The sequence below is a fragment of the Caretta caretta genome, chromosome 1 (assembly GCF_965140235.1).
Source record: "Caretta caretta isolate rCarCar2 chromosome 1, rCarCar1.hap1, whole genome shotgun sequence".
Lineage (NCBI taxonomy): Eukaryota > Metazoa > Chordata > Testudines > Cheloniidae > Caretta > Caretta caretta.
Genome location: NC_134206.1, coordinates 234,035,523 through 234,063,515, shown reverse-complemented (window position 1 = coordinate 234,063,515; position 27,993 = coordinate 234,035,523). Strand labels below are relative to the sequence as shown.

The 27,993-nt window shown below is 39.3% G+C and overlaps 1 protein-coding gene across 1 annotated transcript; it reads right to left on the bottom strand.

The window, feature by feature from the left end:
* Window positions 1-11,019: 11,019 nt before the first annotated feature.
* Window positions 11,020-26,000, bottom strand: CMAS (cytidine monophosphate N-acetylneuraminic acid synthetase). Its single transcript, XM_048826566.2, has 8 exons — window positions 25,777-26,000; window positions 23,408-23,550; window positions 22,947-23,099; window positions 19,854-19,987; window positions 17,810-17,904; window positions 16,787-16,958; window positions 14,836-14,983; window positions 11,020-14,309 (listed from the first exon to the last, which is right to left on the bottom strand). Exons 1-8 carry the CDS (start codon window positions 25,953-25,955, stop codon window positions 14,101-14,103), a joined length of 1,233 nt encoding a protein of 410 aa, XP_048682523.2. The 5' UTR covers window positions 25,956-26,000; the 3' UTR covers window positions 11,020-14,100.
* Between the last annotated feature and the right edge of the window lie 1,993 nt (window positions 26,001-27,993).

Sequence of the window (27,993 nt, the reverse complement as noted above, 5' to 3'; positions counted from 1 at the left end):
AGAAAGATCCTGTGTAGTAATTCCTAATAAAATATTAAGAGAAAATCTGATTATAACATTACGGGTGACCATAAGAATTGTACATAACTAAGTGTGGGAACAGTACTGATTGAACACCAAAAGGTACTCAGGAATGTTTCTGTAAAAATTATTTTACATGTTTCCAATTTTTTTTTTTAACTGTGTGAGAAAAAAGAAGGGGAATACTAAATTGTAGTTTTAGGAGTCAAAAATAAAGTCTTTGTTAATTGTTAGAAATGGCCCAAGCCCCTTGGAATTTTGAAGATTGGGTGTGGAGATAGAAACATCCTAATACAATTTAAACAAAACAAAAACCTGAAGATGAATTAGCCGTGTAAAGAGGTGTATAGTTTAAAAGTGCTAGGTTTCAGATTCAAATTTCCATGTCCAAACCTGCCCTTACAATTTTGTTTCTAGATCATATTCAGAACTGGAAGTGGCTGATTTTCTAGTTCTGGTTTAAATGCAGTCAAGATTTCAACCCAAGATGGCAGAAACTCACAAGACGTGATCTTGTGAGACTTCTGTAATTTATGAATGAGATCACCGAAGAACAGCTTGCAGAATTTTGATGTATTGAAACTCAAACCCTAGCACTGAGTTGGCGTAAAAGCAAAAACTTAGCAAATGGATTCTTAATGGATTCTTGATCTGAATATTTCCTATTTAGCTCCTCCTGTTCATAAATTGCACCACTTTAGATTTGTGTATTGTACAAAGTTTCAAAAACATAGTTCTTAAAAATAACTTATTTTGAATTAAGTACTGAACAATCTCAAAGATTGTGACATAAATGCAAGTCAAATGTATGCCAATTTGTACATTTACATGATATGTTCTGGAAACCGTAATGTTTTCAGTTACCTTACTTATGAAAAATGTTTTGTTCCATTGTGTTAATTTACAGATCTTGTGCACCAGAACTCAGCAGTTTTATCTGTGTAAATAAAGCATTGCACAGTGATAAAGTAAATGTGGAACGTTTTATTCCCCCAGGAGACTCTTTTTCCATGAGTCACCTGTCAACCTCCTAGTACATTGGACCACCTTGGGGAAAAAGGAGCAGCTTTTTCTTTTGGTTCAGTCTATTATTGCTTTTCTGACCTCAGCTTTATGACTGTTTGCTTTACTGGCTATTTTGCCAAGTCTTAGTCCAAAGTCTTGAGAAGCATCTGAATAATACAGCCACTTACTGCGGTGACAATATTTTAACCTCCTAAATTGCTTCAGTTACCTATTTTAACAGACAGACATAGTTAATAGGCAGGTATTGGCATATTTCACAAAGCCTTATTTTTCTCGTCCACTTACAGTCCCTGCAGTTCCCTCATCGTGTTTCCCTTAGCACAGAAGAGGAAGAGTAGGTTAGTGTTTTCTTCAGTCTTCATTGTTTCTCCATCCTTTCTTCTTCATCAAAATAACAGTTTTATATCAATTAGTATGTTTGTGTGGTGCTCACAGGTGGTGTCAGTGTGATGGACATGGGGCTGCTATGCAATTTAGGAACACTGATCTGTATTAACGCATGAATGCTGTATGTCCCCAAGTCATGGAAAAGGTTTATTATAGGACTATATTAAAATACTTACTGTATGCACATTTCAGAGTAGCAGCTGTGTTAGTCTGTATTCGCAAAAAGGAGTACTAAGGTGCCACAAGTACTCCTTTTCTTTTTGTATGCACATTGGCACTAGTTTAATAGCAGGAAGGTAACACAATGGGCCTACCTAAAACCCCTCCAGGCAAACAGGGCTGAGTTTTAGAAATAAAGCCTATGGTATTAAGTTGTGAACCCAGTACTTACAGGCATCAGCCAAAAAGTTACACAGCTGTTTTGCCTAGACTGGGAACAGACAGCTCAAAAGGACAGAAACAGTTAAAAAGTGACTCCCTGGAAAAAGAGTGCGTAGAGAGTTGCAGGACCTGTTTGCAGGGAAACACACTGACACAGACAGCACAGGATGGGTTTAAGGAGATGAGCCTTCCTAACTGCCAGGGAGATGGTAAGCTTTAGGTAAGGCAGAACAGCATCTAGGCCTTTTATTGTTTTTAAATCCTTTTTCCCCTTATGCTGTGCTTACTGTTAAGATTAAACCATATTGTATTTTAAGACATCTGTCTAGTCACTATATTAACCACTGGTCACAGCTACTGAAGGGAAGCTTTTCAGAGACTGAATACACACAGGCTGAGTATTCATGGTTGGTTTAAAGGAGCAGTAGCCTGAGGCTCATCTGAGAGAGAGAGAGAATCACAGGATTCCACCCCAGGCCAGGTGAAGGCAAGAGGCCTAATAATGGAGGGGGCATGCACTCCAGAGAGGAGTCAAAGCTGTAACCAGGACAATCAGCTGCACAAATCTATGTACAGCAAAGATAGTGACAATGCAACCAACATGCCTCCAGCCTGCACCCTAGTCTATAGGAAAAAGTTGTAGAGAGGAGTGAATAGTTCAGGCTCTGTGCTCATTCAAGCAGATGCCTTTGACAAAAAATTTTCAACCAGTTCTGACTCTTATTTGGAAAACAGAACCATAGAGTAAGCTTTCTAAACAGAAACTTGTGCAGACAAGCACCTTAACTCTACTTTGAATCTTGTGCTCCAGGGGATGAATATATCTGTAGCCTAAGCATATCCTGTGTATAATTCTGAAAGAACTCTTCTATCCTTATTTACAGTGAAAAGGAATGTCCCTACCTCACATCAGCCATTTCATTTCACAGTTGATACTAATTTATTTTGCTTCTGCTAAAATGATAAAAAAAATTTTTTTAAAATTTTAAAAAATTTTTTACACAAGCGGCGTAGCTGATGCGACAGGCAATTGTTCAGCATTGCTTACTTTGTATGTGTACAACCAATACATTTAAACGCAGCCCTGAGCATTGTTCTTATACAAATAATATTTAGAAAATCATCTGCTATTCTTTGGTTTGCTGAAAGCTCCTGGAGGGGTGGAAGGGGGAGTGAGCCCTGAAACACTTGTGACCTTGGATGCCTTTTGTTTCTTCTTCTCTCACCACAGGCTTGCTCCATAGTAGGTAAAGAGAGATCAGATAATGAAGAGGCTGGAGTGTTTTGTGCACAGATTTTTAATTTTTCCAGACTCCCTACCTTTTAAGGGGGGGGGATAGAGTGTAATTGGGCAAACAAAAGGGTGCAAAAATATCAATTGAACATAGCTAGAGGATGCTATTTAATACTCAAATGCAGGGACTAGCTGGAAATGATAACTGTGAGGACCACTGACTGGAAAAGTCAAGTATGCAGAGAAATGGTTTCCCTCTCCACCACCCCCATGCTGATTTGAAAACCAGGGCCTGTCTGTCTATTGTCAGAAAGAAAAACTAATTAATTGCTGAGGGAAAAATACATAAATGTCAACCACGAAAGTGCAGTTCGATAAATCTTGATATACACTAGCAGAAAGCGCATTATTTAGATGTTGTTTTTGAAGCATTCTATATGGTTATACTGGAAAAGTGGTGTTTTTTAAAAAAAAAGCAAACAAAACAGGACCGTATTTAAAGCTATGGGACTAAATTCAGACCTGGTGTACGGGGTGTTAATTCCATTAGTATGAATGGCATTGAATTACATTGTCTAGTTCTGAATTTGGACCATGGGCTACTAGTGAACATTAAGAACAAAAAATGTAATGATTTGCTAGCCTCTTGAGCTCCACTGCCGCAGAGCTAATTTATTCTTGGAAGCAAAATCTCTGTTCCTCTGAGGGTCATTAATATCTTGCATTACTACTCCACCTTCCATCTCCACACACCTTAACTATAGAAAAGGTAGAATTTTACTCACCAGGGAAATGCAACCACCTCTGAGGTTGAATGCAGCAGCTGGTAGCGTACAACAGTTTAAGACAGGAAGTGACTCAATCACAAGTTGAAATTACTAGAGAAATTTAGGTAGGCACTACAGCAGGATGAACATTTTCAAGATTTCAATTAAAGATTTGTAAAGTGTCCATACATTTTGCTGTTTTTCATTCAGTTCACAGACCGATCAAATCTTTCAGAAAATTTGAAATTTCAATGAAAATATTTCTGCATTTTTGACCAGCTCTTGCAAGTGCCAAAAAATTATCCATGTTGGAATTGGGCCTGGCTGTCAGAGACAAAGTTTCTCTGAGCCATTGGCTCATGGGGCTGATTAGGCCAGGATGGGGGTGAGGTTAGCACACTTGTTTTGTAAAATGTTCTGTGGGATTTCTAATAACCACACTGGGTTGTAACCCTGATTTTACATCTCCTTCAATATACTATGTCCCTTTTCCAGAGAAGAGCCTATAACCGCGTTGAGCTTGGTGGAGTTTAGTCAGAGAATGGCATTGGGTGAACTACAGAGAATGTATGCTTTGATAGTCACGTGTCTATTTCAGTAGGAGGCAACCATTTCACTACCTGACAGCACATCAGTCGGCAGGCTAAGAATGTTAAAGGACCGTATTTAACCACCACTGCACAAAGTGGCCACGATCTTCCCTAACACGTCTGTTCCTCATGCTAGCCAGGCAGAGCTAACATTTATTGATTTGTGTTTTCCTGAGTTCTGAGAGACAGTGAAAGACTTTAAAAGATTCTCCACTGATAATCAGATACACAATCTGAATCCTTCCCGTGCTGTCAAACATTGTGCAGGACATGAACAAGGCACAAGGATGGTGCACATCCCTGTCTATCCTGGGCCGCTCTTAACCAAGGACATGCAGAGTCCCATAAGTTTCCCTCCTCTAAGTACGGTTTCCTGGAAGGATTATTTTGGTCGGCCCCTTTTACATGTTCCTCCAGCTGCCAGTAGGGTTACCACATAGCAACTGTGAAAAAACGGGACAGGGAGTGGGAGGGTAATAGGCGCCTATACAAGAAAAAGTCCCCAAAACAGCACTGTCCCTTTAAAAAAAGGGACATCTGATCACCCTAGTGGCAAGCCTGCCATGGCAGACACACTGGCTTCATTCCTAACATGTCCCAGATATTTCTGTCTTCTTTTCAGGATAAATCTGAAGATAAGCTGTTGAATGCTCTAGTGAATCTTGACATTTGTTATAAAATCATTCCATTTAATTCCTAGTATTTTCCTGAGGCATGTGCTTTTGAAGGCAGTTGGATGTCTTTTCATAGCTTTGGTGGATTTCCAGTTCTCATCCTTACATTTAAGGTGGAAATAACATTTGAATTGAAGAGCCATAGTTTGGTCTTTAAATTGTAGACTTTCAGTGAGCAAATCTCTTTTAATCTAGAAAATGTAGCTTCCGCTTCACTGGTTCATGACGTTTTCTCCTGGATATCCCTATGGGCTGGCATATTACTGCCACAGTATGTGAATTGACTCACCTCTTCCATTTCTTTGCCTTCTGACGGTGTCTGAGATAGGTTCTCATTAGCTCTGATTAATTTTTGACCCTGTCTTTTTTTGCAATACTGGAAGATTCTATTGTTGCTTGCATGTTAAGCTGTCACTTAGAGCTAAATTTTCTAGTGTACTTTTGTTAAACCATGTTTTGACAGTATTGTATCTATCTACACTTTTTCTCATAATTAAGTCAATGCAAAACAGGAGATGTGAGAGAAATCATCCTTGTTTGACACAAGTATCTGTTAAAACTCCTTTGTTTAAGACACTAAAAGACAAATTTCATACCACTGAATGAGCCAACAGTGAATAAGATAAATCCTTCCTGTGGAAGACTAGGATTTTCATTATGTGACTCTATGGTTATAAGAGACTTAACAAGACCTGTCAATACACTAATCTAGTGCTTCTTAAATCGTATTTAACACAGGATAACTAAGATGCGTTGAAACACAAATATAGCAGTGTATAAAAAATACAGTATGCCATAATGGGTGCAATATTTTGTTACATATACCTTAATTATCCATGACCTGTTTTTGCTATGTGGAATAGCATATGAGCTAGTGTGCCATTAACATTGGCTACCTACAAAATGGCTCAGCTTAAATGTCTTGTAAGTTCTCTGTAAGAGGGACCATTCTTCTTGACAATCGTACATCATCTGCCACGCTACCAAGAATGATAGCTCAGTTAAAAAAGTAGATGTGCACCATGACTATCACTTCACTCACATACATGATGTCAGTCCTACAGCTTGAGAGTAATGTGTGCACCAAGATTTTTTATACACACACACGGCTAACGGCTATGTTCCTAAATCTATATTTAGGTGCCTAAATAAGTGGCCTGATTTTTCAAGAGTGCTGAGCACCCAGTTGTTTACTATCTCTCATTGAAGGCTAGGAAAACATCCTGCAGTTTTGAAAAATCAAGCTATTTATGTAGGTACCCTTAGCATGGATATAAAGTGCTTAAACTTTAGGGACCTATTTTTAATATTTTGGCTGTGACTTCTACCATACAATGTAAATTATCTGTAGGCGTATCTTCTCAGTTTGATAAACTAGGAGTCATGTGCATAATCATAATGCATCAAAATGAGACCATACTTATGTTAACTAAGGAGAGCCTTCTCTCAAAATATAGAATTCAAACATTGCTTTTAAAGTCTTTGGTTTTCCATGATTAAAATGAAATGCTGAACTTCAGCTTCCCTAGTCACAATATATGTAGGTAAGGTTAAGATTTTGTCTCGGTTATTTTTAGTAAAAAAGTCAGACAGACAGGTAGGTTGTGGGCGACAACAACAACAAAAATCACGGATGCTCATAACCTCTCTGTGACTTTTACTAAAAGCAAGGGGAGGCGGCTGACTGGGGAGGCACTAACAGCTCTGGCCCCCACCATCCTCGGTGGCTCAGAACAGGGGTGTTCCTGCCACCCCAGGGCCTGGGCTGAACTTGAAGCAGAAAATGTCACTCTTTGAAAGACACGGAATCCATGACTTCCATGACCACTGTGACAAAAATCTTATCCTTATATATAGGTATCAGTTGAACACAATGATATATTTACAATTTTTAAGCAAATTTGAAACCTACCCTCAACGTGCAATTTGTCCTTGCCAAACCTAGTCTTTAGGGGTGATTTTTAAAGTTTTCAGCATCTTTTCATAACTTTAATTACTCCCGTCTGGAGACTGAAGTGAAATTTGAGATGTGTTAAACCATTTGGTGAGGCCTCATCTGGAATACTGTGTCCAGTTTTGGGCCCCACACTACAAGAAGGATGTGGATAAATTGGAGAGAGTCCAGCGAAGGGCAACAAAAATGATTAGGGGTCTGGAACACATGACTTATGAGGAGAGGCTGAGGGAACTGGGATTGTTTAGTCTGCAGAAGAGAAGAATGAGGGGGGATTTGATAGCTGCTTTCAACTACCTGAGAGGTGGTTCCAAAGAGGATGGTTCTAGACTATTCTCAGTGGTAGAAGATGACAGGACAAGGAGTAATGGTCTCCAGTTGCAGTGGGGGAGGTTTAGGTTGGATATTAGGAAAAACTTTTTCACTAGGAAGGTGGTGAAACACTGGAATGCGTTACCTAGGGAGGTGGTAGAATCTCCTTCCTTAGAAGTTTTTAAGGTCAGGCTTGACAAAGCTCTGGCTGGGATGATTTAGTTGGGGATTGGTCCTGCTTTGAGCAGGGGGTTGGACTAGATGACCTCCTGAGGTCCCTTCCAACCCTGATATTCTATGATTCTATTCTATGACTATGAATTCCCATACACTATTGAGTAACCTCTATATGCTGGAAGCAGTTTATTAGCGTATGTTTAGCTATGTAAATTTAAATTGCATTAAAAAATCAACCACAAGAGGGAGAGGTTGCGTGCATTGAATAAGTGACACTGGTACTTTCAGTAAAATTTAGTAAATACATGTTTTAATTTTTTCACAAGATGTAAAAAACTAAAGAGTCTCTGTAAAAAAGCAAATTCTACATTTTTCCGTGGCAATCAGATTTCTAGGCTCCCTGCTGATCAGCCAATTTCTGTCCGATCACGTACTGCATTAATGCTAACACTCTCGACAGGAAGATGCTTAACTATGCTGTGTGGATAAGTGGTGGCACCTAGTGGTCAAACTAGAGAAAATCTGAAAGCATGTGTAACACTAGCTAAACCAGCAGCTCTCAACTTTTCCAGACTAGTGTAACCCCTTTCAGGAGTCTGATTTGTCTTGTGTACCCCAAGTTTCATCTAACTTAAAAACTACTTGCTTACAAAATCAGACATAAAAAATACAGAAGTGTCACAGCACACCATTACTGAAAAATTGCTTTCTCATTTTTACCATAACTATAAAATAAATTGAAATATAAATATTATACTTACATTTCAGTGTATAGTACGTAGAGCAGTATAAACGAGTCATTGTATGAAATTTTAGTTTGTAGACTTCACCAGTGCTTTTTATGTAGCCTGTTGTAAAACTAGGCAACTATCCAGATAAGTTGATGTACCCCTTGGAAGATCTCTGCGTACCCTCAGGGAATACACGTACCCCTGGTTGAGAATCACTGAGTTAAATAACCAAACCCACAGTTTTGTTAGCTGACATTTTATCTTAGGCTCAGCAAAAATCATGCAGAGGTTTTATGTAGTAATTTTTTTGCTCTAGTCAGCACTGGTGAGCCTCAGTGGGATTATTGTATCCAGTTTGGGCAGCCCACTTTAAGAAAGACTTGAACAAACTGGAGAGTCCAGAGCAAATGTGACCTACGAGGAAAGGCTGAAAGTATTAGGTATATTTAGTCTGCTGCAGAGAATTCTGAGGGGTGGGGGGTTGGAACCTGATGACAGCTTTCAAATATATAAAAAGTTGATATAAAGAGGACTCCATGTTCTCCATGTCCACTGAGGATACTAGAATCAATTGGCTTAATTTGCAGCAAAGGAGATTCAGGTTACATAAAAACTTAACTAGAAAGGTAATTAAGCTCTGAAACATCTTACCTAGGGAAGCTGTGGAATCCCCATCCTTGCAGGTTTCTAAGAACAGGTAATACAAACACCAGACAAGGAGGGTCTATGTATACTAATCAACATGAGGGAGCTGGACTAGATGACCCCTTGAGTTCCCTTCCAGCCCTATATTTCTAGGATTCTCGATCTCATGTGCCATTTAGAATACTTTAGAAATTATTTCTGTACTACGCTAATGCAGGAAGCAGCTATTGGAAGAGGTGTAGTCTTGTGGGCTGAGCAGAGGACTGGGAGTCAGGAACTTCTGAATTCTAATTCCAGCTGTGATACAACTCCCTCTGTAATCATGGGAAAGTTATAACTGCCCTGCTTCAGTTTCCCCATCCATAAACTGGGGATAAACATTACCTACAGCACAGGGGGACACAACAATTAGTTATTAATAGTTATACCATGTAATCCTTTATCTTAAAAGCTTTGAAAAAAAACTTACTAGCCACATCAGCATCTAGGATTTATGGCAGCAAAATTCAAGGTTAGCCTTGTGGGGAAAACAGTGCACTGAAACACAGGAAACGGGGGTTCAATACTATGCTCTGCTACAGACTTCCTGTAGTGGTCATAATTCTCTCCCCCCATGTTAGGGGAACACTGCTGTTATGCAAACATTTTTTGTCAATCACTTGAATGGGCACCTAAAAGATGTAGGGGGTGTGTGTGTAAGTAACAGGCCTGGACAAAAAACACTCTTAGGATCGCACTACAGGAAATAGCTCTGAACTGGCAGGATAGTGGCCTGGATGAATCAGAGATCAGATTCAGTATAAATAAATGGTGGATGGCAACATGTACTGCTTTAAAAGTGTTTAGCTTGTAGGCTACAGTATACTGCAATTTACACCACACACATACACACACACACTTACAGAGAAATCAATCAACAAATAATGGCGCTGCTCTTGCAGGCCAATCCATGGTTGGAATACTATTTGAAAATGGTATCTTGTCCTCAGATTCCTGAACCTGTTCTGCACAATTTAGAAGTTATGCCACCACAGAACCACTGGGCTGGCCTTTAAAGCACAGTAAAATCAGAGGGTTCAATCTTACCTTCACATACCCAAGCACAGATTGCTGAAACAGATATAAAAGAGTGGCAGCAGCCGAGTTAGGAGGACACTCGGCAGTGCAGATCCACTTTTAGAGACACATGATGAAGGCCCAGGCTTAGGGTAAATTATTAGATTTGTATTAAAAAACAAAAAAAAACCCACTAATTTGTGCATTAAGAACATCCACCTTCACTGGATATACTCCATTGTTGTGAATCAAATTTGAAAGAGTACAGTATTTGCATGGAAACTTCATTCTTCATCTATATGGAACCCCATACATAATTTTATACTAAAAGGTTAAAGAAACCTGCCTATTTAACTGCCAGTTGACCAATTAATGTATATTCATGCATATTTTATCTATACATGAATAGATTATATGAGGCTTCTTATCTTTTATTTGTTTGGTGAAACTTGAGAAGTCCACATTGTCAAAGATTCTTTAAACATCTTCACACCCTCCTACCCAAAGAAACTTTGCAATAAAAACCTTGGACAATTTACATGACAAGAAACAACTGCTCAGGGATTTTCCTCATCTAATTTGAAGTTCAATGGCTATACAAAATATCTCAACATTATTAATCTAACATACTTCCATGGCTGCCGTTACTGTGGTACCTAAGTGTCTCACAATCCTTAATGTATTTATCCTCACAACACACCCTTATATAGGAAACTGTAGATGAGGAATGGAAGCACACAGAGGCTTAGTGACTTGCCCAAAGTCACAAGACGCCTGTGGCAGAGCAAGCATTTGAACCCAGGTCACCTAAAGTTCATATCCTGCACCAACTTACACACATGCTTAACTTGATGCACTAGGAGCAGTCCCATCAACTTTAAGCATGTGCTTAAGTATTTTCTGAGTAAGAGCCTAAATCAGACACCCAAGTAGTCATAAGGCTTTTTAAAATTACCCCTAGAAGTACCTTCTCTGATAACCCTTGCTGCTGTAAACTTCCTATGTATGTTGTATACAAGATGCTCATGTTAAGACATTTTCAACAAAAATAAAATGATGAAGTATTTTGGCAGAAATGTGAACATTTTATTTAACAGCTACCAATTCCTTCTGCCCACTAGACAAAAAGAGATACCAGATTTCTTGTGTATACATAGTACTATTTTGTTTTTATAACTCCAAGTATTCAAAAATTTCATACATTAAGTCTGCTGCCTCTAATGTAGAGGAGAAAGGAAGCAAATTTAGTACAATGACCTTCACTCTGCTTTAAATTACCCATCCATAATAAACATTTATTCAAACATGACTATATAGACCTTCACTAAGCAAGCAAATTAAACATGTGACTAATTTAAGCGAGGCACCATCTTAAGTACCTTCCTGAGTCATGGCCGTAAATGGTACAACTTCGCCAGTTTTACCACTATTGAGCCTACATGAGTTAAAAGGGACACTGTCAAAGGGACTGCTGCTTAGTCCAAAACATGTCCAGCTTTTCCTATACCTGTTGACAGAGTTCCTGTAACTCATCTTATGCAAAACTCTACGTTTTCCACAAAGAAATACTTCAATTATAATTTTGTAGTGATTATTGCAATAAGGAAACAATTCAAAAGGAACCCTACAACAAATAAATTGGAAAAAAAATAGTCAGTTTTAAGCATTATACCAGTTATAACAAAGTAAATAAAAAATAAAAGAGCAACAAATGATTAGATATACCATATTAACTGAACAGTAAAAGGAGGTGATAGGCAATACATCCATACTGAATTCCCAAAACTGATACCGCTATAATTTAACATGTCGTTTGAAAGTTATCTGAACTGTAAATAATTATTATATGGCCTTCAGTTATATACATGCAGCTCCTATTAAAAATTAGTGGGATTTTTTTTTTTTTTTTTAGCATAACCTATGGTTGAATTTGACCCCCTGATAAATAGAAGATTAGAAACAGATTTGCATTTTTAAGCACTGTTCTTGAAGAACTCCTTATATTTACAAATCCATGGAAGTATGAATACATTACCAGGCATTTTTAAAGGGGGGGGGGGAAGGAGACCAATTTATAAATCATCAATAAATTAACATGATATAAAAAAAGCCACGATTTATACCAAGAGATATAGATACAAACTATAGTTTTTCCAGCAATTACATTCATATACTGAAAATTTTAAGTGGTGACATCTCCTTTCAGTGATCCCACACGAATATTCACAATAAGAAAGTGCAGCCTTTGGAGAAAAACAGTTTCCGCAACAGAACTGTCTCAAAAGTTCCAGTTACCAGCAAATTTAGCCTCCTGTTCAGAAAGCACTGGAAAACCTGATTTATTTTAAGCATGTAAGTAGACCCAGTGACATCAGCTTTACAATATAAGGCACAATCCTGAAATCAATAGGACTACCCACATACTTAAAATTAAGCATGTACCTAAGCGCTTTGCTGGACTAAGGCCATAGTGCCAGATTTGCAAGAGGTGCAAAGCATCGATCCCCAATAACGTTCAATAGGAGTCAAGAGTGACCAATACCTTGCAGGAGGTGTACAATACCAAATTGGATTAGGCCCAAATACTGTAAAATGAGTAGACTCCACAGAAAGCATTATTTCATGGTCTGGTGGATTAGCAAAAAATAAATTTTGTGCTCACCCATCTGACATCATAAGCCATGCATGAGATTTTAGTGGATTCAGCCAAAAGTAACAAAAAGTCTGTATTAATCACGCAATATTTTTATACCATTACAATAAAAGCTTTTTTAACTGGCATGGTAGGGAAATGGAGGGTGCTGGTAAATTAAAAATGCCAGTTAACTCAGAGGTAGGGGTTTGGAGTGCTGGGGAATGGCTGTGGGGCACGGACTCAGAAGGGGAGTTTGGGTCCGGGGGGGGGAGGGCTTAGGGCTGGGGCACGGGAGGGACTCGAGGTGCTGGACGCGGGGGCTCACCTCCCTGATGCTCCTGGTGGAGGTGCAGCCAGATGGCCCTGCAAGCAGGCACGCTGCCTCTGTCTGCAGGCGCTGCCCCCCCCTGGCCACAGCTCCCTCTGGCTGTGGTTCCCAGCCAATGGGCTGAGAACTGCGGAGTCAATGGTCAGGGACGGGGACGGAGGTAGTGTGCCTGCAGAGCCGCCTGGCCACGCCTCCGCCAGCAACAGCAGAGATGGGGAGCTGCTTAGGGGGAGCTGCCAGAGGTGAGCACCCCCTCCCTCCATCCAGCACCATGAGCCCTTCCCGGACCCCAATCCCCCTCCTGGACCCAAACTCTCTCCCAGAGCATGCCCCGCAGCCCCTCCCACACCCCATCCCCCTGCCAGCCCCACACCAACCACACTATCCACCAGACTTTCAGTGCAGATCAGAAATGCCGGTTTATAGAGCTTGCTGGTTGGTGGGGTGCTAGATAAAAAAGCTTTTATTGTATTAACTCATTTTACAGTATTTTAGGCACTACTTATAGTATGAGAAAGCAGCAGTTATGATTTTGTGAATCAGTTCTAATAAGCACAAGTTTGTGCATATGCTGGAAGAGATATGGTTGTAAGACAAAATAAGCTCACTCTAGTAGCAGTTTAAAAACAAAACAAACCCCACAGGACTGTTTTTCTATTGCCTTACACCTTGTGCAGTCACCAAAAGCTCACTCTAATGCTTAAACAACATTGGAACAGGCTCTTTCAGAATAGCAGCATTTTATAACCAGGTGGCAAAGTCATGAAGAAGAGATTTCCAACTCCAAATTTCCTTCTCTTTATGAACTAAAATTTTGTTAGTAAGAAAGAGGATCTAGAGTTAAAATTACATCTCTTTCACCATTTATGCCACTGATGTTTTGCACTTCACTCAGCTTGGACAGTCAATATAGAATAACCGGTTTTACTTTGTGGTTCTCATGCCATAACACAACGCTGCAATTTTGTTTCACAAACACACACAAAAACCTTTTCATTATGCTTATATGTCTGAAAGCATTTATATTAATAATTATATTAAAATTAAACCAATATAGGGACCCGAACTTGTTGACAATACCCTTTTAACTCTGTGGAAACGTCAAACAAATGCAAGCCATTGTGCAAAGTAAAGGCAGACTTTATCCTGTGGGGGCAGGGGGTGGAATTGGGTTTTTCCTCATTAGTTCTTCAGATCATTTAGCTTTCTTTCCTGTGAATTCACTTTTTCCATTAGCAGGAATATGTGTTCTGCAAACTCCCGAATGGCACCATGGCCACCATTACTTTTACAAATATAGCCAGCAGCCTTCTGAGCAGTGGCACAAGCATCTGCAGGAACACCACTCATGCCAGCTTTCTTTAAGCAGTCCACATCGGATTCTTCGTTTCCTATCAAAGGGGGAATTTAGATATGTTGAAGTGAGATAACTAAGCATTTTCTCTTGAATGTGATGAATTGCAACTTGGTTAATAAATTTAAAAAATAATTTTTATTTTTACAGCATTTTTCACCCGAGGATATCAAAAGAACTTCACAAACTGGAATCAATCAACCCTTACAAAACCTAAATGAGAGATGTAAAATTTACAGGTAGTGGCTACGAGAAAAATACTAATGGCCAGATCTTGCAGATACTTAAGATCATGCATAACTTTATACACAAGAGTAGTGCCTTTAAAGTATATGGAACTATTCAAGCACTCGTTTAGCTTTACACAAGTGTTTGGAGGATTGGGCTCTTAACTGTTAATTGAAAAACCCTTTGCACAGTAGAATCAGAGCTTTCAGCAATTTGGTTATTAATCTTTCCTATTAAACTAAGGGCAAAGTGCTTTGAAGATAAGCCATACTATGTATTATTTAACTGGACCTGTGTATGTTGCATGAAGTTTCATTATAAAAAAAGAAACTAACCTAAGTAAGCCACTTCTTTCCAGGATAAACTCATTTTATTAATCCAGTCTTCCACAACTCGTAGTTTGTGTGTCACACTCACTATCACCTCACAATCCAATTTCATAGCAGAAATAGTCTTGGAACATCTTTCAGAGATTAGCCATACCTATAAAATCAAGTCAAATTAGAATAAACTCCATATATAGACACAAAGTGACTTTTGAATGATCATACTGGAAATTGCTTTTAGAAAATCTCTGATAAAGGCACTAGCATTCCATAACTGAAGTATCTCTTTTGGACTCAGAACAGAGCTGATTAGGATGCAAGAACACATTATTGACCTTGCATTTCTAGTCATTAAGGAAGAGTGATTTATCCATACATAGGTTTCCTTCTAATTCTCAAAACACAAATTCTCATTTCTCTCTTTAAACACAACACATGCCACCATTGTTAAATGAAATATTGGTTGTCACAATCGTGGTGTGCTGGCTATCAAATGCCCGAAGGTCTCAACAGCTAATCTAAACCACACAGGGCAATACAAATATCTTTCCACAATATTTGTACACATGTATTTGAAATATTTTCCATGATTTCTCCGTCTAGTAATATTCTTGTGATTTGCACTCAGGGCTCTGGAGTTTCAGCAAAATTCTAAAAGAAAGAGCTACATAAACACTGAAAGTAAATGTTGGAAGTACACTTTGTATTTGAAAGCTAGGAACAAAGCATTTTGTAGGGTAAAACAAAAGTTAAAACTACTTACGTGTGTTTTTGTTTAAAAAAAAAATGTATAGGCAAAATTCTCCTCTCCAGTCTGTGCTGCAAGTGATCAGTGAATACTCTGCACTCATCATTTTATATTTAGAATCAGTGGGAGTTGTGCGCAGAGCAAGATACCATATGTCCGTGGTATACACTGAGGTGCAGAACAAAACTCACAGCCCCAGGGGTTTTGTGACATCTTTGGACCCCCTCACAATTCCCAATACTAGGGTACAGAAATGGACTCAGACATACTTTGGCAGCCCAAGACAAGCAGTCTATAGGCAACAGTGATTCACAGAATCACCATAGCAGCAACTAGTAGGTCTCTGCCCCGCCCCATCCCACCCCACCCCTACCTTTGTTGTGTCCCCCAAGAGCTGCAACAGGGGCCTCATAAAACAGCATGCAGATATCTTACTTAGTTCCTGCACTGGGAAGTTCTCCCTGGCTGAATCAATCAGGCAGTACAGTAAATGTAAGTTTGACTTATAGGACTGATCCTGCACCAACTAAAGATCTTACACACGTGTAAGATCTTCACTAAGGCAGAATTTAATGATTAAGGAAAGCAACTTAAAACAATGTGGTTTTAGTTTTTTCGCTTGTCTTGAACTCTTAGGACTTCTGAGATGAAGGATGGATGATCTTGTGGTTAAAAGCACTAGATCAGAACTCCAATGATCTGTGCTTAATTTCCTCTCTCTATACACTTCTTGTGTAACCTTGGGCAAGTCAGTTAATCTTGTGTCTCAACTCCCCATCTATCACAAGGGGATAATAGTGCTTCTGTAGCTCAGAGGGCTTTTGTGATGACAAATTCATTAAGGTTCATGAGGAACTTCGATACTATGGTGAGTAGGAGCCACACAACTACTGAGATAAAGGACTACTGCTCAGCATGCGCTCCAGATCAGCAGCGCATGCAACATGAGTGGTGCCAACACAATATTATACAAATTCCTTCCCCGCGTCTTGGGAAAACTAGCGCAAATGCCAACACAAGTATGAGTGAGATCTAGAAACTTGTCATAACCACACAAGAACTAGAGATCCTATGGTTACCACCATCCAAGTATATTGTGGTGCTCAGATGGCTTAATCAAAATTGTTCTCAGAAGTGCCCTGCCCCACCTCCATTTTAATTTTTAAAAGTTCATGGTGTGGAAGTTAAACAAGGAACAAAAAGGATGTTTACCTGAACTCCTCTTTTCTTTAATAAGGAAATCCCAACAGCATCTCTAACATCATAAGAGATGATTTCTTTTTGATCTTCTGACAAATAAATGTGACCATTGGTGAGACACCCATCAATGTTGCAAACCAGTAGCTTCACTTCCTTTAGCGGCTCTTTTCCAAAATATCCATATCTAGACAAAGAAGCTATCATTTCAGGATGGAACTCTTTGGAATTACATTTAAAATAATTAAAATAAAAAGTAATCCATTAATGCAAAGCAAAGGATCTTGGTTTGTGATTCTTGGTTATTTTCACAAGAAGAAAGACTCCCTGACGTCTTAGTTTTCACAATATACCCCCAAAGATAAATGCAGAATAAATGAATCTGTATTTCTCAAAACCTGAAAAAACAAAAACTTACTAACAAACACAGCTCTGTGGCGAAAGACAAGTTGCCCATGTTGTCCATTTTAATTTTTTTTTTAAAATAGCAACCGTTTTATTTTCTTTAGAACAGCGAGTTATGTTCTATAGCACTTATTTTAAGAAAAAAAAAATGTGGAAAAAGGGGTCACAGATACAATGACCAAAGTATTACTTAACCTTTACATTACAGTAGTGTCTGCGGTGCCTAATCCTAATGTAGGCCCTGTTTTAGAAACACAGAAGTAGGCATGGTGTCTGCATGCAGATCTTACACAAAGCCCTGGACAGAATCTGAGTGGGACATACTAAAGAAGTGCTATGTTAAGATGGGGTTTTTGAATCACCTACCCCCAGGCTGAAAGCGCAGAACCGAGAACAAGGCCAATTCAGCTGATCTCAACAGCCTTAGGAGGTGGTGCAGGGATAGGGAGAAAAATAGTTACTCAAATCTCTTTGACCTAAGCTGTTTCTTTAAACAAACATCAACACTGAAAAAAAACAGATCGATCAAATTTTGGTCATACTAACCCTTAAAGGCTGATATTCAAGATCAACGGACAAAATGCATCACAATTATAATAAATAATACTAAACTTTCAAAACCTTCCTTTTTACCTCAGCACTCTTTGCTCTGCAATAGGCCAATCGATGTCTATGTCTATATCCACGCTGCGTTCAGCACGCATTTCATAGTAGATCACTTTTCCACCCTAAACAAATTTGATTTCAGTTGTATTATTCCCCGTACTTCATATCAGTAGCTAACACAAGAGCAACTTAAAGACAGAAGCGTGTAGCCTTCAGGACTAAATGAAGAGGACTAAATATTTGTAACTCCATATACAGTAGCGATCAACTTACTTAGCTGGAAAAAACAAACATTTGTTAATACTACTTTCCACTTGCACAGTGCTTTTCATCCTAGACTTTTACAAACTCATTTTTGTAAAGCACTTTATTACTCTTATTTTACAGCCAAGGAAACAGACAAAAAGATTTTCATCACTAAACCATACTGACTTCACTACGTCATATAGTGGGAAAAGAGACCGCGGCACAGTTAGCTGACTCAGTGCAACTAGTTACTGGCAAGACAGGCTCTCTTATCTCAGGATTTCTGGATCTCTTACAGCATGGTGGGCAAGTCACTTAGTCTTTTGTGCCTCAGTTTCCCCATCTGTAAAATGGAGTTCAGACTACTGACCTCTCAGAGAGTTGTTATGAGAAATACTTAATGTTTGTAAATCATTTTGACTTCCTCTGATGGAAGGCACCCTCTAGAAGTAGCAAGTTATTAATATTAAGTGAAAAAAAGTCACTGATTTTTCTGTTGCACTATTCAGCACAAGGCTTTAAAAGGCTTTTCACTTTACTGCAGAGTACATTTCCAGTTTAGTACATAGGAACCATGCCCTGAATAATAGTTGCTGTGTACAACTCTGATGGGCAGACTGGACACTGCACCTTAGCATCGAAGAATCAAGATAAAAAAAAGGATTTCATTTTCAGCTTCAGAAAGACCAGCTCTTAGTGGAAAATCTCAGATAATGCCAAAATATTATTGTAGAAAGTGGATGCTGACAATAAGTAGGCTCAACTATCTCTTTAGTAAGAAGCCAAAGAGCTATTATGTTTAATTGCTTCCTCTGCAGCTAACATGATAATAGTGCAACACTGAATGAAGTTGGCTGCAAGACAAAACTTACACAGCATGGCTAACAGTCTCAGCTGGGACAACCTTCTGTGCAAGGGGAGCCAATTACAGCTACTTCATCCAAGAGCCAGGTCTACACTAGCCTTGGAGCTTTACTAATGTGTGTTAGTTGGCTGTGAGCTCCAAGAGTGTGGGACTACAGCACACCCCTTCCCGGATACATCCCTTATGTTGCAGGCTACAGAAGAGTGGTGTGTAGGAGTCAGATACACCAGTTCTGCACCATCTGGTAACTAACTCACTTCAAAGGATCCCCCCAGCACGGGAGACTCATCTGCTTTCCGTTCCAAATGAAGTGGAACACAACTCAGGACTGAGTCCTGTAAGTTTTTAGAAATATTTTGCATTTCTAAAACTAAAGGATTCAAAGCACTCTGCAAAGTTAGTCAATTAAGCCTTGTGAGATAAGCATTATCTTCATTTTACCAATGGGGAAACTGAGGTAGAGAGATTAAGTACTTGCTAAAAGTCACAAGGAAGTTGGTAATATAGCTACAGCCCTCTTTATCTACATGCCACATTGGGGGCTTGAGCCTAAAATTCTTACGTAAGTAAGCAATTCCACTGAAGTCAATGCATAAGGAATACTCAGTTGAATTAAGAGTCATAGAACCGAATCCTGGAGTTCCAATAGGAATTCTAATACTGCACTTTTATAGGCCTAAGGATACACATTCTTCTTGTGCAAATTCTTTAAGAAAGCTATATCATAAGAACTGTACCTACTAGTGCCAGAGGGTTAAACAGTAGTTAAGGGTTACATATAATAAGTTACAACACACCTGGTTTCAACCCTTTCTGCCTGGCATCTGCTTCTTCCCCCCCTTAACTTACTATAGCCAATTACATGCATCACAACTGCCAGCGTCAAAGGGCTTTGAGTTCCATAATGAAAGAGTAAAAGAAGTATTACTCTAAAAAGCCCTGCAAAATAGAAGCACTAACTTGTAAGCAGCCTCCTTCAATCAAGTGCTTTTTAGCAAAGTAAAATGACCCATTTTCACACAGTTCTCCATCCCAATCCTGACGCCGGGGCCGCTTTGCTGGATTCAGGTTTTGGGGCGTTGTCACTTTGTTAACTGTAAACAAAATCATGACAAAATGAAAAAATAAAAGCTTATGTTTAGAGTCACTTTCTTGTTTAAATAACTTGCTGCTGGGAAATTAAGGGTACAAAATAGTCACTAGCTACTTAGTGATCCCTGTTTCAGTAAGGGTAGGTATGTAAGAATCATTGAACTGTTGTCCCTCTCGGTAACTTTGGATCCCAAGGTGTAGGAATGCCCTATATTTCTTGTACAGAAAACTGAAAGATCCCCATTCAAATTTGCAGAGAATACATCTATCTTAGAAGTCTTCAGACCTGCCCCATGGCCCTTCCCCTTCCCTCACCTCACCCTGTTAGAGTGTCCCTGCCTCTGTGAAAGAAAAATTGCTCTTCTCCTATTACCATTTCTAGTACCTTGTATGGAAAAATTCGAGTATTTTTTGCCTTTTTAGGGAAATTAAAAAAAAGGTCATTCATCTATGTATCTTAAAACAGTATTTATTTCTTATATGTCTTCCACACATCCTCACGCCATGTTATTCCTTCTGTAATAATTCCTTGCACCACGTGGGGGGAGGAGGGGGGAACGGATAGTTTTAGGAGCACTCAGGACACTATCTTGGAGGGATGTTAAGTAATCTTGTCCCTCACTGAAGGCCATGAGAGTTGAGAGTGCTCAACATAGTACAGGACTGGCATCTCGAAACAGAGATGACACATTAGATCTGAAAGCCTGAGAACATGTATTAAGCACACAAAGCTGACTGTATGATGATACTTGTACACTAAATGATAGTATTATGGCTCTTGTACAATAAAAGCTACAGCTAAATTTTCATTTTCAAAGCAATTTTCAAAATGTTACTCAAGAGTTCCTGTTCTGATAAATACTTTTCACTAATCATTTGTTTTATTCTAAGTAGGGCTGTCAATTAATCGCAGTTAACTCATGCGATTAACTCAAAAAAATGAATCGCGATTAAAAAAAATTAATTGTGATTAATCACACTGTTAATAGAATACCAATTGAAATGTATTAAATCTTTTTGGATGTTTTTCTACATTTTCAAATATACCTATTTCAATTACAACATATAATACAAACTGTACAGTGCTCATTTTATATTATTTTCAATTATCATTCTTACAGTGAAAATATTTGTAAACAAAAGAAATAGTATTTTTCAATTCACCTCATACAAGTACTGTAGTGCAATCTCTATCATGAAAGTGCAACTTACAAATGTAGTTTTTTTGGTTACATACTGCACTCAAGAACAAAACAATGTAAAACTTTACAGTCTACAAGTCCACTCAATCCTACTTCTTGTTCAGCCAAACGCCAGGAGAAGCAAGTGTGTTTACATTTATGGGAGATAATGCTGCTCGCTTCTTAATTACAATGCACCTGAAAGTGAGAACAGGTGTTCGCATGGCACTGTTGTAGCTGGCGTCACAAGATATTTACGTGCGAGATGTGCTAAAGATTTATATGCCTCTTCATGCTTTGGCCATCGTTCCAGAGGACATGCTTCCATGCTGATGATGCTCGTTAAAAAATAATGCGTTAATTAAATTTGTGACTGAACTCCTTGTGGGAGAAGAATATGTCTCCTGCTCTGTTTTACTCACATTCTGCCATATATTTCATGTTACAGCAAACTCGGATGATGACCCAGCACGTTGTTCGTTTTAAGAACACTTCACTGCAAATTTGACAAAATGCAAAAAAATACCAATGTGAAATTTCTAAAGATAGCTACAGCACTTGGCCCAAGATTTAAGAATCTGAAGTGCCTCCCAAAAATCTGAGAGGGACGGGGTGTGGAGCATGCTTTCAGAACTCTTAAAAGAGCAACACACTGATGCGGCAACTACAGAACCCAAACCACCAAAAAAGAAAATCAACTTATTGCTGGTGGCATCTGACTAAGATGATGAAAATGAATATACGTCAGTACGCACAGCTTTTGATCATTTTCAAGCAGAACCCATCATCACCATGAACACGTCCTCTGCAATAGTGGTTAAAGTATCAAGGGACATATAAATCTTTAGCACATCTGGCACGTAAATATCTTGCCAGCTACAACAGTGCCATGCAAACACCTGTTCTCACTTTGAGGTGACATTGTAAACAAGCAGGCAGCATTATCTTCTGCAACTGTAAACAAACTTGTTTGTCTGAGCAATTGGCTGACCAAGAAGTAGGACTGATTGGACTTGTAGGCTCTAAAGTTTTACATTGTTTATTTTTGAATGCAGGTTTCTTTTGTACATTATTCTACATTTGTAAGTTCAAGTTTCATGATAAAGAGATTACACTGCAGTACTTGGATTAGGTGAATTAAAAAATACTCTTGTTTTTTACAGTGCAAATATTTGTAATAAAAAATATAAAGTGAGCACGGTACACTTTGTATTCTGTGTTGTACTTGAAATCAATCTATTTGAAAATGTAGAAAACTGAAAAATATTTAAATAAATAACACAAGTTAGCATGTTAAGATAAAGACTATGGGGTAGCCTAGGGTTCCCTTGTTTTGTCAACTAAAACTACCACTACTTTGTCTTCACTACGATTTTACCTCATGTTAATTATCATGCGTTAGCCAACATGAGATAAGAACCTACTTTTTCTCCTAGTGAAGATGCAAGCCTTTGCTGTCTGATAGACATATAACATATTATCTGTGGGGGGACATAAACCAAGGGAGTTTTGATAGAGTAATTTTATGTTTAAATATGTTAGTGACACTTGTACTTTGGGCTTCAGGTCATCTCTAACAAACGAGTGAACATTAACAAAATATAAATGTGACTAACAGCTACATTAAAACATCACCATTTAAAAAAAGACAAAGCTATTTGTGTTCCTCTGATTATGAAATGTATGCTTTTGATGTCACTTCCAAGTATAATGAACATAAAGCTTGCTAGACTGTAAGCTTTATGAACCATGGTAATAATCAGGAACTTCAGAATATTACCTCCTTTTATCTCACTCCATCTAAACAGATGCCGTCTTACAACAGAGAATACACACTCAAAGCCGTCCTCTCGGATCATTTTTGCCACTTTAATAAGATCATCAGGATGTAAACAGGGAGATGTTGCCTGAATATTTCCTATAATATCAACCTCTAAAGAATGAAAAATAAAATACATAATGAGAAACTTTGTATGAAATATTCAATACGTATAAATAATAAAATACTTCCACTTGACTATTAACATTATTTACATACGCATACAATTCCAAAGAAATCCATGAGAGATACATAAGTTATATGGTTAAGTGATTCACTTTAGCCATTAAAAAAATTGTTGCTATAGCATTACTAATTAATATTTTTTTCTTAAAGACCCCCTTCCTCACTGATTTCAGTGGGAGTTAAGGGCATTCAGCACCCTGACACATTGGGACCTAAATCAATAGCAACAAATATACCCTTATGATGAAGAAGAAACTCTTTGATGGCATCCAAAGAAGTAGAAGAGTCTTGAGATACTTCAGAGCTTCTGCGATGTACTTGCGCACCAAACTGCTTTGCCACTTTCTCAATTTCATCGTGATCTGTGGAAACCCACACACTGTTGGCAGACAAAGACACACAGCGTGAATGATTAGAGAGAGAACACAAGAGAAGAATTAACACTAATCTCTAAATGCACTGTATAATATTAATGGGCTGATTACTAGTCTTACTCATGACAGTAGAAATCTGATCACCAAATGAGACAAATGTTTAAATTGGATGTCTACATCCCATTTCTAAATTGTCAGTGGAGCAACTACAATCATGGGAGTTAAAGTCAATGCTGCTTTTTAGTAGATGCCTCATAAGAAAGCACTTAGCAAGATAAAACTCTTTGCTAGTTAAGCACTGATTGAATTAGACAGCCAAACTAATTACAAGCCTTGCCACTCTCACTGGTTCACATACAGTTACAGAGTATTAGGCTTGGTTTTGAAGCACAAGGACATCAAAGTGAAGCCATCAAACTGTGACCACCTGTCACAGAATACCAAGAAATAGTTTGCCTCCAATTCTTTGAAGATGAAAAGTGATGGCCAATTTTTATTCTTGCTGTGAAGGCTAGTAACTGGTGTCCAAATGCTCACTAACCTACTAAGAATCATCACATCTTAAAAGTGCCTGCATCTGGAAAAAGAACTAGTTTAGGTATTTTGTGTTAGTAAAACTACAGCAGTCACCAGCAGAATAAGAAACTAGAAACCAACCAACCAAGTTAAATTAGATTAAAATCCATTTTCCACAAAAGCTGAGTGGTATTGTAATCTAACACTTTATGATGTCTTTTTTCAGAGTAACAGCCGTGTTAGTCTGTATTCGCAAAAAGAAAAGGAGTACTTGTGGCACCTTAGAGACTAACCAATTTATGTGAGCTGTAGCTCACGAAAGCTCATGCTCAAATAAATTGGTTAGTCTCTAAGGTGCCACAAGTACTCCTTTTCTTTTTATGATGTCTGCGCTTCCATACCTGTAGGAAATGCATTATTTCAGAGTGTTCTAATTTGTTTGGCACATTGTAACAGTCTATTCAGATGAATCAATGTTGAATTTGAAATAGTTGCATAGTTCAGAAGCTATGATGATGTTAATGCAATGATCATTCATATCTGTTTACATGGATTCAGTTATAAATTAGCTTATTCTGGAACTACAGTAAAATAAATGCAATACGTTCAATCCAACCCGAGTGACTGCTAATCAAATGACAGCCACAGAGATTCTGGCACAATAAGCCCCAACATAGCAAGATTATTAGGAATGATAAATATTTGCAAAAGGAGGGTTGGGTTAATTGTGTACTGTTGCAAAATGCAGGCATACAGAGTGTTAAACCACTGCCATCAGAATTAAAATTTAAAGAACCCCAAAATGTAACAAATCCAATAAAACTTGAGAGAAAAAAAAATAACCTTGTTTTGTCTTAGGGATACTAATATCTTTCTCACTGTACTACACACAATAAATGGTGCTCATCTTTTATAAGTTTTTCCATTCAATCATCAGTGTGTATATATATTTATATATATATATATATATATATAAATAAAATAATGATGACAGCAGCTCCAGGTCACAAATTACAACACTTGTGTGAGCCACTACACAGCAGTGAATATTAGTTTCCAGGTATCTCCACATGTTCTGGAATAAAATTATCTCAAACTAAACAGTTTAAAAAAACCCACAGCCCTTTACATTAAGCAAAGAGCTATTCCTCCTGTACATATTTACATTTCCCCTTCAAGTTATTTAAAGGGACCTGGAAAACGTATTCCATTTCTGTCTAACAGTTCTGTACCTCCTGTAGTTAAAAGATTACATGGGTGTGTCTGTCCTGTTCATGAATGCAGCCAGCAAGAAGAAAATTAGCAGGCCACTATAATCATGGCGTATCTATAATCTCCACATTAGGCAGCATAAAATGCAGGATAAGAGCCAAGGCTCAGGGTACTTCCTGGTCAATGGGAGCTAACTCAGCTCCCCGGCACTCAGGGGCTGCAGAAGGGACAGGAGGCGGTGGCTTAATTTAAATTTGAAAATCGAAGTCTATTAATTAATGGAGAGTAATTGTAACCGTTAACATTAATATATTAATAACATTCAAAGTATATGAATATACAGTAGATTTAACAAGTAATATTACTATGTGAATCACAACACTCAAGAAGTATATTATTTAGTTAACCTAAAACCAAGACACGTCGCTAATTAAAACCCCCCTGAGGGGATGGGGCTGCAAAGGGGGGGGGGGGGAGAAAAGAGGCTCCCCGCGCATGCGCACCTCTGGAAGACCCCGGCGTCGATAGCCGCCCGCAGCACCCAGCCGATGAGCGGGACCCCGGCCAGGGGCTTGATGTTCTTCAGCGGGATCCCCTTGCTGCCGCCGCGCGCCAGCACCAACGCAGCCATGTGCGGGGGGGCCGCCGGCCCGGGGCTGGCTGAAGCAGCGGCCGAATCCATCTTCCTCTGGGGAGCCTCGGCCCCGCCTCCCCCTCCCCCGGCTGCCACGCGTCAGCCCCCGCCCCCCGGAGCGGCCCCCACAGCCAGGAGCATGCCGGGAAATGTAGTTCTGGCGCTGTAGACTTCTGGGGGGGGAGGGGCAATTAAGCCTTGCCGAGGATGAGGGGGCGGGGTTGGTGCTCAGCACAGGGTAGGGTTGGAGGACAAGGGGTGCCCTGTCCAGTACAGGGTGGAGGACGGGAATACATCTCAGAAGAGTTCAAGGAAGAACAAACCCACAGGTTGACCAGATGTCCCGATTTTACAGGGGCAGTCCCGATTTTTGGGTCTCTTTCTCACATAGGCACCTATTACCCCCCCACACACACACACCTCCTGTCCTGATTTTTGACACTTGCTGTTTGGTCAGCCTACCATTAGTGATGGCTTTTTGGACTGAGTTTCAGAGCCAGCGTGGCTTAGTGTTAATCCTACTATGGATCCTGGGAAATGCGAAGCTGGGCCTGCTCAAAACCAGAGTCCCCCCTCTGCAATTGTGTGGGAGGAAGCATTGAGGCCTGCTGGCAAATGATTACAGGGGAAAACAAGTGAGAAAAAGGGGCTGTGTGTGAAGGTCATAGGGCCGCTCCTCAAAGGAGTCAGTGGATGATGCCCATAGGCACTTTGCCCAGAGATGTCATACAATAAGGGAGCAGAAATAAGCCCCACAGACGGAGGGAGAGATAGCTCAGTGGTTTGAGCAGTGGCCTGCTAAACCCAGGATTGTGAGTTCAATCCTTGAAGGGGCCATTTACAAAAATTGGGGCAACTTGAAGGGGCAAAAATTGGGGATCGGTCCTGCTTTGAGCAGGGGGTTGGACTAGATGATCTCCTGAGGTCCCTTTCAACCCTGATGCTCTATGAGGCAGAGTTTTCCCATCCCCATCAAGCTTCTTGGTCAGGTGGATGGCCTTCTTGGCCAGCACCAGGAGGAGGCTGACAAGGAGGTCTTGTGAGTTGATGGGGACACTGATGAGGTGTGGGGAAAAATGCAGCCAGAATGTAAGTAGGAGGTTTTAGAACTGGAAAGAGGCAGGCAGGCGGGTGGGGGGGCAGCCTGACTTGTTGTACATTGATCCGCAGCAAGTTGTCACTCTTGTTGTAGAAGAACATTGTTGGGGGAACATTAAACTGCAGCAATCAAATGCCTGTTGGCTTAGTATTAGGCGGGGAGCACCACAGAATGGGTATAAGTAAATCCTTTGTCTCTCTCGCATGCCATGACAACTTTTCCTGAATTTTAAGGGATAACATCCTACAAACCTGCATCCAAGAAAGAACCGCTTAAAAGCATATATTTTAAAGTTATATTCATGTAATGCATGATACATTGTGATACAAATATATGATTGCATATCTTGAATAAAAGCACTTTGTATCCCTTAGAAACACTGTTCTGTATTTTTCTTGCAGTTGCCTTTTGTATTTGTTAGTGCATGTTCATTATTTCCTGCATTTGTTATGAATTCCAGTAGAGTGCAACCTAATCACACAGGAATCATTTTATGATGAATATATCCTTCAGTGAAAGGAAAGACCCTTGAGCCTTCCATTTCATTTAAGTTAGAGCAGAGGTTCCCAGGCTGTGGTCTATGAGAACTATTAGTCCATGGGTCATTTGGTTGTGGTCTGTGGAGAGCTGGCTGGTCATAAGGTTAGCTTTCCTCCTTTTTCCATTTGCTAAAGTGCTTTAAAAGATACCGAGAAAAAAACCCCAATTTTCTAGTATTATTTTTCCCATGCAAGCAATGGCTTTATTTTCCACAGTCATGTTATGTTGTCAGGAATGGGAGTCTCCATAATATGATCTCTTTATTAAGCTCCGGGCCAATCTGGAAAAGTTTGAGAACCCCTGAGTTAGGGGTTTGGGACTTAGTTTGGTATGACAAAACTTTCATTGACTTAAACGGGGCAAAATTCCACCCAGAGGCTATACACTGCTAAATCCTTTTCGAGAAGTGCCATTTAAGACATATTCAGCCTCAGTCTGCGCTGGTGA